At 34.4% G+C, this 13,814-nt stretch overlaps 1 protein-coding gene across 6 annotated transcripts in view; it reads right to left on the bottom strand.

Moving 5' to 3' along the window:
• The window catches only part of FAP (fibroblast activation protein alpha), a 71,123-nt gene that overhangs the window by 46,966 nt on the left and 10,343 nt on the right, over positions 1 to 13,814 (bottom strand). For 2 of the 6 annotated variants that reach the window (XM_022569892.2, XM_089916755.1), the window contains exons 3-8: positions 8,030 to 8,128; positions 6,971 to 7,065; positions 5,975 to 6,049; positions 4,354 to 4,406; positions 966 to 1,038; positions 141 to 261 (exon numbers count right to left, since the gene is read on the bottom strand). In XM_022569892.2, the coding sequence (XP_022425600.2) occupies positions 141 to 261; positions 966 to 1,038; positions 4,354 to 4,406; positions 5,975 to 6,049; positions 6,971 to 7,065; positions 8,030 to 8,128 (516 nt within the window). Of the gene's footprint in view, positions 1 to 140; positions 262 to 965; positions 4,407 to 5,974; positions 6,050 to 6,970; positions 7,066 to 8,029; positions 8,129 to 13,814 lie in introns of those variants that run through there. The other 4 variants (XM_089916757.1, XM_089916758.1, XM_089916759.1 and 1 more) reach the window with 4 other exon arrangements.

The raw sequence follows: 13,814 nt of genomic DNA, 5'->3' as shown, positions 1-13,814 counted from the left end.
CTGTTCATAACCTGATAACAGCTTTCAGAAATGCCACCATTCATCTCAGTAACACACCACTCATCTAAACGTTACTAAACGTGTGCGATTATTTTCAATTAAAAGCCTAACGGCAGCAGTAAAAAAAAGAATACACGTACCTTCATAAACCCAGTCTGGGATTCCATTAAATATTTTACTTTCTTTTCCATTATATGTTATTTGAAAAGGTGGGTCTTCTGGTCTTTGTTTCAGATAGATATTGTTTTGATAGACATATGCCTAGAAGTGGTGGTAAGTTAGTTAACAAGGAGAAATTTCATAAGAAATACAATAAAGCCTGCATGTTTGTGTTAATCATTCACCTAATACTTTTAAAAAGAGTGATAATCCAGATGCAAAAAGGCTCACAACTAAGATATCATTTTAATAAGTCAAGAAACCCCAACCAACTTATACTAACATTATGATTTTTAACATAACATAAAAATTATGATTTTAACGTCTATATATTAAATAGAGAATAAAGTCTGCTATTATATTCGTTGCCTTTATTACCTAAATAAATAATTGTGTATATTGACAGAAAGTCAAATAAATCTCTGAATATTAATAGCTAGCCAGATCTAATCTTTATTTAGAGTCCTTAAATAAGAGCTTGGACAAAATTTCATGTTGTCTGAAGCTAGTCTGGGAAACTTGTGAAAACCATATTTTTCCTGAGCTTTCTGGCACAACGCATTCTGGCTGAGTATAAGGATAAAGTTTTTGACTGCGATATTTAAAGAAGTCTATCCATGAGCTTGAGATTTTACGGAATTCTCAGATGGGTTTCAATTTATCAAAACTCTTCCCGTTTTTAACCACTTAAAATAGTCATAAATGTATTTTTTTTTCTTTCAGGCATGGAAATTTAACAAAGGCCAAAATCAAATGGCTCCTCTTTTATTTGAATGATTAAACACTTCTATAATTTAAACATTTACTAATTTACTCCCAACAGGCGACCAGCATAAATATTGAATTGGACGAGGAAGCTCATTTCTTCTTATAAACTCTCTAGAAGAAAAGAAAGAAAATAAATAAATAAACTTTGCTGTTCAATGCAAATAACAGGTATAAAAAGAAAAAAATAAACAAACAATAAACATAAAGCATCATCGTTTCTGCTTCTTCAAACCTAATGGAAAAAATGTGACAACGTGGGACAGAGGACATGGGGTAGTAGCTGGAATTCTTCACTAGTTACTTACAGGTCATTTAACTTCTGACCTTTTATATTGAGGTGAGTGGACTAAAGGGTTATAGACTGAGAAAGTGGGAATACCTCCAGAAATTACCTAATGGAACCCCCCTCATCTTATAAAAAATAAACTTGAGGTTAGAGAAATGATATGACTTTTTAAACATCATATCACTAGCTCTTGGAAGACCCCTCATTAAACTCAAGCCTTTTAACCCTCAGGACTGTAAAATGTGTACACACCAGGCTGAGATGGTTGCTGAAGCCTTCCAGCTCTGAAATTCTATAATTGTGCTGAAGTTTAATATGTACTCTTCCACATTTTCATTCACAACCGCCATCTCTGTGAATGCATATGCATTTCAAATTTTTGAAAATAAGATGCCATTTGACAATCTCCCCAGGGATCTGACTTGAAATCAGAAAAGGAAAGGAACATCTGATCTCAAGCTAAACTGAAAAAACAGATCATATACTGGGCAGTATGCCTTAAGCTTGAAAGTCCTCCACTCCACCCATGGGAAAATTTCAAATATATTATTGACCAAAAATCTCACTTTGATGCTTAGAGTCGCCCTGCAAATACTCAATTGACTGACTTGCACTGTGGAGTTTCTACAGTTCTTCAGCAAGGATGCGTTCAGAGTTTTATAAGTGTTAAAGAGTTGTAGGATGCTGTGCTTAAGTTTTGACTATTATCTTCTTGAAGACTGTATGAATAGTTTCATCAAGAATGCTTTTGTGGAGATGCAAAACAAGACCTGCCTCCAAAGTATAATGTGAAGAACCTGAAGGAAGACTCCTTGTCTGCCCCCTCCAAAAAAAATCTCTCCAACCTGGACCTAAACATATGCTTGATATTTCTACTTTTCCCATTCTTTTAAATTTTGGACACCTGTGAAGATGTGCAGTACACGTTACCTTGATTTAACTTATTAGGTCATGAAGTATGAGGCCTAGCAACCAATGAGGGAACATGGCACTGGACAGATCAGCTTTGACTGGAGAAAGAGTGATGTCCCCGGAGGAAGGAGACTATTGGTGCTGCAGTGGGAATCCTGATTGCTGGAGGGCAGTTTATGAGCACCAGGCCCCTGGGAAGTCTGGAACAGATCAACATACGAGGGCACAGGCAAAAGAACGTCCCAGAAGACATTCATCCCTCATTTACAATTCTCTCTCAAACCGGTGTCCATGTTACCTTTGACATTGTAACACTGCCTTAGGTTTCCATATACCATGGAATCATCTATGCAAGCATGCAGACAGCACCAAGCTGAAAATCTCAGTGCACAGCTTCTTCATGGCAGGCAGGTCACCACAGCTGTCATTGTCTGTGTTTTACAGTATGAGAGAAAGTGGAGGAGCGTGCTTTACAAAGGCTGTCATCTCCTCAGTAATCCTTCCCTTGCTTGAAATCAGAACTATCTTCATTTTCTCTATGGTAGATTTTTTATAAACATTTTGGAGGCACATAGAAGACTTGGAATGAGTGATATTCCATCTTGCCTTGAATCTCAACAAATTTGTCATTCTTCACTCCTTAAATTATGGTATATTTACCTGACAAAAAACCAATCTGGCAAATTAGATGGTTGTGCAAGAAGAAAACAAACAAAATAGTGGTTTGATTAAATTCACTGCACAAAAGCTAAATATTTAAAATGATTCTAGGCCATAAAGCTTATACAAACCATGATTGAAATATTAGTATTGTCACCTTCTTTTGGAGTGCTGTTTAATTTGGTGAACCTCAACATAGGTAGGACGTGGAGAATTTCAAAATGATTAAAAGAAAAACAAGGAAATGATTAAAGCCTTAAGAAATTCTACTGAAAGAGTAAGGTTTCCACTTCACTAGTCTAAAAGTTTCTTGAGAATAGGGTTGGTGCCTCAAGCTCATTTGTGTCTCCCCACATATGCTTTTCACATAGTAAGTGCTCAATAAACACTTCTTGAATTTGGTAACAATGTGGATACAGAGAAAAAGACTCAGAGTGCATTAGATGGATTTAGAGTCTACGTTACATAGCAGTTCCTATTTCTTGATTTGACAGTTTAAGAAGATCAGAGTTATTCTTTTCTGGACATTTAAAAGAAGTAGAAACATAAAGTTCAAAAAAATTTTTGTGTTCTTACTAGACAAAAGGGGAAATAGACCATAAGATTTTTCAGTGCCTCTTCAAGCCATACAATTATTTTCACTTTTATATAACAGCAAGTAGGATACCACATTAAGATGAGTAATTTAACCAATTCATTGTCCATACTTAGAAAGATTTTTCTAAAGTGCAGATCTGATTATGTCATTTCCCATCTAAAACCGTTCAGTGATTCCCTATTGTCATCAGAATGAGATCTAAACTCTTCTTAATGATTTCCTCATTATTATTTGGTCCATGATTTCTGGCCTCAACTCCTTCCTAAACTTACACTACCTCCTACTAGTAAGCATGCCCTCCTCCAATTTCAACTCAACTGACCTACTTTTGAGTTTCCCCAACACTCCGTGCTTTCATTTCCTTTTGGGCCTTTACATGTTGTTCTTTCTGCCAGGAATTCTCTCCCTCAGTCCTTTGCCTACCTACTCATTCATTTAATTTTTTTTATTTTAAGCTGTATATATTTCAAATAATTAAACATAAAGATAAAAAAATAATAGATGTAAATTTAACATCTAAATTTAAAAGATATTAACATTTTACATTTTAAAAAACAATTCGCTTAAAATCAATTAAATTTAAATTTAATGCTGCATCTCCCTCCCTTCTGCTTCCTTCCAGTGAAGGAGCCCCCTCTCCCCAACATTTTGTATCATTCCCATGCATTTTTGGTACTTTTATAAATATGTGTACTTTTATAAATTATATATTTATAATTTGGTGTTCAAAAGTAGGAAAACTATAGAGTGTATAAAAATGTAAGATATTAGTCAAATAAAAAGAGGTGACTATTCCAAGGGAGTAGTTCTTTGAATTTCTTAAGTTGTATAGGTATACATATATTGTAAAGAAGTAAGAAATTAAGACCAGAAACAAGAGAACGCAGTCTTAATCTCAAATCAGAGTCTGGAGTGAAAAAGTCTCTATATGAGACTTAAGTAGTGTTAATAAAAAGACATGAAGTTTTACCCATTTGTAAGGTGGTAGATGTGATACGTTGCTGTGTAAGAGTATCTCCAAAGCTGTCAGGAAGAAGAGGCAAAGACAAATCATGATTCTTCAAAAGCTCAGGTCAATAACATATAATCATAGGTCACTCAATTCAAGGTTCAGAATTATAAAAGGACTATTTTCACAAAGCACTAGGAAAGACATGTTTCAATTCTAAATGAGTCTCATTTAAAGAGTTTTACTGTGGACTTTTGTGCTGTTCATCCAAATTCCAGAACTAATCTCAGCAGTGATTCAACCCTCACTCCATAAAAAGCATATCCAAAGACATTTCTTAACATAAAAAGCATTTCTCTGACACACTCTACCCTAAAAAATGTTCCCCTTATGCTTTACCTTGATTGAAGTAAAACCACTATAATTTCCAAGTCCCATAAAGATTACCCTGCACCTGGGTAATTATTATGATAATAACCCTTTAAAATTGGGTGAAGAGAAGTTATTCAACATATAGTTTTGTTGCAAAATGCTTGCTTTTCTTTGAGCATAGTTTTTTAAAATAGTAGAGACTGAAAAAATAAATAAGAGATATATAGCGTATAATTCCTCCAGAAAAAAAAACTGCTCGGTTCTCATTAAGTTTATTTGTGCTGTGGTTAGTGAATAAAGCAAGTATTATTCTGGATTTTGTTTCCTAAAGGGCTTTCAAACTTTTGGCAAGGAAGCTCCAGTGGATTGAAACATATCTTTCTGAAGATTGCAGGTGACCAAGACCTGGTCCACTGGAAAATAATCAGCTGTCTGAACAATGGGGGAGGGGCAAGCTTGACTTTTCATTCTGTGTATTAAGGGAGTTTTGCATCTCAAGTAGAATATGAAAAATGGCAGTTAAAACAAAAGGTTCTTGATCTAAGAGTAACTATTAGAAGTTGAATTTGATAGTAAATTCTTCTTTCCTTTTACCAGCAAAAGTAGAAAAAATAAGGTGATTATCTTCCATCCACAACTTCATTCAGGAGGGGGAAATTAAGTAAGGCCTAATAGTCCGGCTATGCGGGATTCTCCTACACTAGGCTTTCGAAGACACAGATTTAAACCCCTGGTCTACCAGGGTTAATTTTTATATATATATATATATATATATATATATATATATATATATATACTGACTGTGGAGAAAAGGGAACCCTCTTGCACTATTGGTGGGAATGTAAATTGAAACAGCCACTATGGAGAACAGTATGGGGGTTCCTTAAAAAGCAAGTGAATTAAATAAAGTATATCTTGATTTTTCCATTTTCAATAATAATAAATATCAACAAGGTTAAAATATGTGAGAATTGACTAATGATTCATGATACCAAATGACTTTTTTTCTGATGAATATCAGTGCCCCCAAAATAAGTTTTTCCCTTAAGATGAAAGTAGTTTCTACTACTTGATGATAACCAGACAAGAATGCCAAATTCTGAATGATTTGTATATGTTTCTGTTATGCTTTGGGGGCTCAGCTAGAAGTGCATCAATTTCTTGAATATTTAGAGATAAAGATAGACTCTTGCTTCCTCTTACTTTTATAAACCAATCTATGGGCTAGTGGGAGATACAATCAGATAAACCCAAATTAAATAGTCAATACCTTTGAATAATCACTTTCTAGATATGCAAATTGCCGATCAGGTGATAAACCATAATTTGAAGCATTCACACTTTTCTGAAATTATGAAGAAGTTGATTAGAATACAGAAAAAATAACAGAGCCATATAAATTTGTAGTTCTAAAAGAATATTATATCATCGATATACTCCCACATATACATTCAAAGCAATTTTTTTAAAGTTTAAGAAGTACCTACTGTATACAAAGAAATTTACTACACATTAGGGGATGAGGATGTGGTAAATAGGATATACTTTGTGATTTCAAGAAGCTTATAATAGTAAACTTCTAAATAAAAAACATTACAATTTAGAAAATTTTATAAAAGAGATATAACATTGCAAAAGTGTTAAACAGGAAGTGATTGAATGCAAATGATAAGACGGTTTGTTGCACAGAGAAGGAGAAATAGCTGAGCTTGACTCTAAAAGATTACTAGGCTCTTGAAGGTAGAGAAAGTAGGAGTTCTGAGAGTCCAGGAGGACAGAATAACATGTTCTTATGTATCATAGGACCAGTCACTGAGCCTTTATTAGGTACTGTCCTAAGCACTTTCAAATGTTAATTTAATTCTTATACTAACCAAAGAGGTATTATTATTCCTACTTTACAGAGGAAGAACCTGAGGCATGACGAGGATGGAATAATGTGGAATCTTACCCAAGGCTCCATAACTAGTAAATGACAGAGCCAGGATTTGAACCTCAGTTTGCCTGACTACAAGAACTGAGTTTGTACATTTTATCTCATAGGATACCTGTTCCACAGAGGAAGGAAAATGCTAGGTGATTTGAGTGGGCAAGGTCGATAATCTAGTGTGACTAGAAGAGAGAATGGGAGGAAAACTGCGGTGGGGGATGGAGCTGAGATGGCATGTTGGGTCCAGATCAGGTGCTCAGTTGTTTGGACTCTGTTCTTTGGTCAGTGAAGAGCTGACAGAGGTTTTTGAGGAGGAAGATAATGGAGGATACATACCATGGTGGTATTACTCAAAATAGTATATGATTCTCCTGTTTCAATATTATAAAATACTATATTATTATCTGTAGATTGACGAAGATATTCTTGTCCTTTAAATAAGAAGGAAAACAAAACTTGAAATGATCTCCCTTAACAGAAAATACATTTATAACAAAGAGAAACCTCTCTTATTTCACATACTGACTTTCTTTTTCCTCTCTGTCTGGTACATATTGCCTTGTCAAATTTAAAATATGATAGTAAGTTGATGGTGGAGGAGAGGAAAGGGGGTTGTTTTTCTACATTACACAAAAATGTCATATTTACTAATAGGAGCCTTATTCTAACCAGTTCAGGGTGCTTAGGAGTAAATTTGGATTTTCTCTGTGTTACAAAGAGAATAAACCAGTTTAAAATTGTATGTTTCTTCTGCAATAAAAAAATATATATTCCATTTAGGCTGTGTTTGACTTAGTTAAAAACCTATTTTATATGCTTATTATATTCTAAAGAGAAAATGAAAATATTCTATTGTGTTTAGTGGCACTTTAGATATAAATTATATATAATATAAACAATTTAGTTGCTCTTACCACTTGTTTGATTAGGCTCTTTTGACAACATGCTATTTTGAAAAACTATATGCAAATATCAATTTTATGGACCTTAAAGGATTTGTCTTCAATTTAGGATTTGTTCATTTCTCAGATTATCTAGATCAACAATGGAATTTTTCTTTTGGTAAAATTCTCATGACCTCTTCTAAATAGGTGCTTATTTCCCATTCTGAAAAGCTCTATCATATGATCAGTTTATTCTAACAGTGCACTCTCAGATTTTACTGTTCTGCTAGAGCTACTACTGTACTGGCATCATTACTATTGGACAAACCCTGTCTAAATAGTTCTGTGAAAAAATGTTTTGTTGACCACTTGACTTATCTAAATAATTGCTGTTTTTATCCATTTCAACTAAGATGGCTTATGTTACCATAGAGAATTTTTGGCAATAAAAATAAAAACCAAAAATCATACATTTAAAGAAAAACAAAAGGTAAAGAAATAATTCACTTACCTGAAATCCAGTTTGGAAAAAATGTTTTATAAGAAAATGTCCCATTTAAAATATCCTTCAGTGTGAGTGCTCTTGTTGTACTTCCTTCAGAGTTATGAACTTTGGGGGAGGAGGAAACATATTATTACTTAAAAGGAGATGAATAACTCAAACGTCTCTCATCTGTTATTCCTCATATAATGAAAAGATCTGCCATTGCTAAATACTTGTTTAACTCTTGTCTTAATAGCTCTGAGTAGTATTTCCTTTTGGATAGACAAGCTAATGAGGCTTAGAGAAGTAGTCTGATTGCCTGGAAAGAAACACTGGTGCGAAAATCTTGAGGAGTGTGACGGGGACCACACTGAGAAGCAGGGACATTATTCTTCAGACAGTGAAGAATTTTCAGAGGTTTTTAAGAAGAAAGATGAGAGGAGGTTCCGATAACTCTAGGTCTTGCAAACCTGGGATTGCAGACCATGCAGGTTTCACTAAAAACTTTGCCTTTTAAGCAGTTCATTGTAGTTCCTCACATATGCTTGGCTTGGATTTCTACTGATTTATCAGTGATATATTTTAGCATCCCAGTTGATCAGATGACATCATCCAGAGTCCTTACCTTCAGACATCTCAAGAGAGGCATTAATGAAGGTAGATAATTTCTTTTCCTGGCTAGGGGTTTTTATAAAGAGAAAATGGACCAGAAGAAAAGAAAACCACATCATCTATAAAAATGATCTTGGAAATTCCAAGAGTAGAGGTTTTCCATATAAAAACTAACCTAAAGTAGCTCACAAACCACAAGCAAATTTCTCCTGTATTTGAGCCCTCCAAAACAATTTTATGTTTCAAACGTGATTTCCATTATCAGAACAAATTCATTATAGAGCCCTGAAACAGTCAGATATACCAGAAACTGTGGCAACCAACTTCCAAACCTTCTTCAATCCATATTCCTGTTCTCCATCCCTCCCACCTTACCCCTTCTCCAGGCCATCACTTACAGAATCAAAACTTAGAAAAGTGTCCTATACCTTGAATAGCATGTATGAATCTGGTATTTGTTCATGTAAAAATAAAACTGTCAAAGATGAGCTATACATTTATATCTTCCTGCTAAACTCTTCCACAGCTTTCTATGACTCTTAAGATAAAGACCAAAAATGTTAGTCTGGACTATAGGCCCTAGCTGGTCTGGAATGGTCTACCTCTCCAGCCCCTTCTTGCCCCACTCTCACTACTTTGTAGACTCCAAACATGCTGGGCTTTCTGTTTCTCAAATACTGATTTCTTTCTCCAGGGCTACTGAACCTCTTCCCACCCTCTCCCTTCTCCTTATAACTTCTCTTCCGCCTTTAGTGCTTAATATAAGTGCCACTTTCTCTGGAAAGCCCTTCCTGATCCCCTGGTTTAGGTCTGGTTCCCTTCTTATACATTACCATAGGCCAGGTTCCCTTTTTTAAGAACATTTGTCTTGGTTTGTAATCTTGTATGTATTTGAGTGATTATTTTATTCATATTTCTTCACCTCCCACTGTATTCTCAAAACAGTCACCATAAGGACAGAGACCATGTCTAAGTTTTGCTCACCGCCACATCCCTAGTGTCTAGCACATAATAGGCATTTAATAAATACTTGTTGAATGAATGAATTCATGAAATGAAGGATTGATGGGTGGACGGATGAGATTTGTGCCCTCTTCTTTACAGAATGGTTCTACTACTAATTTCCTATATGACTTAAGTAAGTTAATCTCTGGCATCACAGCTTGCTCATCTGTAGTATAAAGGACTGGACTAGAAAATGCTGATAATACCTTCCAATTTTACCACATTAGGTTTTGAAATTTGAGACACAACATGCTCTATTAACCTTATAGTCACATAAATGCACTGCCATGTGATGAGGTCGAACTGACCAACTGGAGAATAGCATCTTCTGCAGCTTTAACTGATTCACACTGATGTATGTATGCTCCATACTTTTGATTAGGACCATGAGTTATTTTCTCAATTTACTAAAACTTATCCTGTAGCTATAAGAACATAAGTGGCTGATGAACCCCTAGGCAACCAGGCACTAAATACTTCATAACATCAGATTATTCTACTAATCATCTTTGTACAGGTTTTTTGCATCCTAAGTAAGGTTGTACATGCCATACAATTATTCATAATGAAAGTGCTTCTATTTAATTAGATGGTCTTGTGCAAAATTCATACCACTGATTTTATAATTCCCATTCTATGAATAAAATACTACCATTTTACTGCAACAGCATTAGTATAATTGCCAAGTATTTTAATTCAATTTTATTTAACTCTCTTAAGAGCAAATTGTAATCTGTTTCTAATATAGTCAAGGGGAAATTCTAACACTATTTACAATGGAAATTATTTTCCTTTTGAGATATATTTAATTTGTGTCCTCACAACCCTGAACATATAGATGAAAAAAATTTTAATTTAGAGAATTCCTGTATTGTGAATACCAAAAGACTAGGTAATTGTTTTTCTTTAAACTTTTTTCAATATTAATTCAATAAATGAATATAGTCTTGGTGATATCTTTTTTTGTCTAGCATAAATAATGGTTTGATTATGGATAATGACTTATATAATAGATTTTCCTATTTAAGTATCCTTGCATATAATTTTCCTTGCAATTATGTTTAATTGAGAAATTCTTAGCTATAATTAATCTTCATTTTTATAGAAGGTTAAATTAAGTGAGCTAATTCAAATGAAATGTTTAGCTCTATGCTTGGCAGTCAATAAATGTTAGCTTTTGTTATTGTCATCGCTTATCAGTAGTCTTCAAATAAATATATATTTTTTTAAATAAATATTTTTGATCATTGTTTCTCAAACTAATTTGACCACTGGGATTTTTTTTTTTAATATCTACTAAAATCACAGTATGGGAAATGCAGTTTCAGATTAAGCTATTAGTATATGTAATTAAGGTTAACTTTTATTCTAATATAATGGAATTCATCAGTTATACTTAGAACATCTTGGTCATCCTAGGGCTCCATAAGTGAAATAGCCCAATTATATCATAAATAGGGTTAGTACTAATATCCCACATATGAATAAATAAAATTTATAAAAAAACAAGAGTTTCAAATTATTTTAAAAATTCTTACTCATTTTCCTTTTTTAACATTAATGATCATGCTGATCCTTATCAGATTTCCCAAAAAAGATTTCAAGGGTTATTTACTCTTTTTAACCTCTAATTTAGATTATCCTCAAAAGTTACATGAGATTATATTTCATGTTACTTCCCAGTTAGTCATTTATTTTAAATGGGTGCATAGTAGCTATAAATACCAATGATCTACATAGAGAACTTAACATATGTCATATTATAACTCAATATCTATAAAGCAGTTTAAATATATATTAATTGTACTACTAATTACTGTAATGATAATAAGCCCCACCAGCGCCAATGAAGTGATAAGGGGATATACAGAACACATCCAGAGGAGCCAGCTGTGTTTATGCGGAAATAGGCTTGTGGCACAGATTTGGGGTAGGTGATTACTCCTAACCTCACATGGGCTCAGAAGGTGTGATTATCCTGGCATCAGGCTGGGCTCAGAGTGATACCAAATCAAATGGGGAGAATTTAAATTAGGCATTCTTTTCTTCCTGCTGAAAATGACCACATGTTCATAAATGCAATAGAGTAATGTATCTGCTCTAAGACAATGCTTTAGGTCACATATTAAGAGTTATAAGACATGTACTTATAATTTCCAATCCAAGTTCTGGTTCTTTGTACCAGCTAGGACAGTGCTCGGCATACAGTGGAAGCATGATAAGTATTTGTTGAATGAAAAAATAAATCAACTGGACAGATTTTATTTTAGTTTGTTTTCATTAATTCTCCCCCAAAGATACACCTGCCCTTACTCTTTATCCTCCTGTCCATGTTGTAAATTTCATGTATAATTCTACCTAGACATGCCATCCTTTAAATATGTATCAAAATTTTGTCCTTGGAGTTAGCTGGAGTGCTTCTTTGAAAAGCAAGTTTCCCAGTCCTTATCTCAAATCTACTGATTCAGAATCTCTGGAGATAAGGCCCTGATTTTCAGTTTTTACCAAGCCCCACAGGTGATTCTTCTGCAAAGAATCCAAATTTAGTGATTTCACTGAATCTATTGTACTTAGTTCAATGTCCTCCTGTGCCTGTCGGTGGAATTGCTCCTTGCTTATAAACCCCTGGTAGGTGGATGGGTCTGGCCTGCGTAGCAATTCACACTTCATGCACAGACTCCCCACAGCTAATGTTAATCATGGCTTTCAAGGAATGTTAACGGTCGCCTGTAATGTTTATGTCCCTATTCAGTCCTCTTGCTCATTGTCCAGATGGACTCTCCCTTAGGTACATTCCCTCCGCTGATCCTTGAGCAGTGGAGAAAGGGCAAAGGGAGTGATTCTGCCCCAGATTAGATTTAAACAAGATAACAGGGAAAGCACTGGTAGGGGAAGGGGTCATTGTATTCTAGTGTATTGAATGTGTGTGTGTGTGTGTGTGTGTGTGTGCCTTTCTGTGCAAGTCAGTATAAAATGCATCTCTATGGCATCAATCACACTAAACAAGTTCTAGTCACCTGAAAAATATTCCACTAATAATTACTGAATGAATACGTGGATTTTCATGCCTTTTTCCAAATGATGTTTTAATGTTGAATTATAATCTTTTGATTAGTTTGGAAGTTTAGTTTTGGCATCTATAATTTTTAAACTCTAAGTAGCTGAGAAGTAGAAAAGAATTCTGAGAGCATATCTCTCTTCTATACGTAACTGACACTCACTTAACACTTAATTCTTGATAGTGCCCCTATAGTCAATTTGGCCCATCTTTAGCACAGTTATTTATACACTGCAAAACACTCCAATTTGCTATAGTTTAATTATTTGTGTTTTCAACTTTTTAAAGCACAGCTGGAAATTATTTCAATTATGAATCCAAGAAATGACAATTCACAGAAATGATTCCCAAGTAAATAATGATTCACTATTCTCCTAATTCTTTCTTAAAACTTTGTATTTATTCTTTATTAGGGTTCTATTTCTATTTCTGCCATTTAATTTTCTAGTCCTAAAAAATTACAAATAAGTATCAGAACACAGACATCTGATGTCGGCTCTAATATTCATCATAAATTAAATGAGAAAATATGGTTTATTAAGTGAGCACACGAAGGGCTGGTAGGTCTTTTTGTTCTCACTTTCATACTTGTTTTGGAACTGATGCTTATGAGGCCACCCCAATGAAAGTGACGTGGGCTCCCAGGCACACTGCACCTGTCTCTCTGCTGGCTCTGCAAAGATATTGTCCTCAGATAGGCAATGTCTCCAGCCATTGCATCAACTCATGTTTGTTTTTGGAGTGAGCACCACAGGGGCAAATGTTGGAGACATTTGGTTGGGAAATAAACTATTTAAAACTAACATTATATTTGGGCAAAGACTGACGACTTTGAAAAAAATGGAACTGAGGTAGCTTTAGACCAGTAATAAGTGTTATAATTTACTAAGTTCTAATAAGTACCAAGTACTCTGCATGCGTGGTCCTGTGAAACACTCACAGCAACTCTCTAAGTATTATTATTAACACCATTTTACAGATTAGGAAATGGAAATTAGAGAGTTAAAGTAACTTGCCTAATACATAACAGAGCTGGGGTTTAAATCCAGCTCCATCTAATTTTAGAGACTGGACACTTTACCACTACCTTTTGATTTAAAGTGAAAGCATACGTGTGATATAACAAGACAAAACAAA

The sequence above is a fragment of the Delphinapterus leucas genome, chromosome 8 (genome assembly GCF_059928025.1).
Source record: "Delphinapterus leucas isolate spDelLeu-1000000601 "Yukka" chromosome 8, BTC_Dleu_Yukka2, whole genome shotgun sequence".
In the NCBI taxonomy this organism is placed as follows: Eukaryota; Metazoa; Chordata; class Mammalia; order Artiodactyla; family Monodontidae; genus Delphinapterus; species Delphinapterus leucas.
Note: the sequence above shows the minus strand (reverse complement) of the source record. Positions and strands in the feature narration are given on the sequence as shown.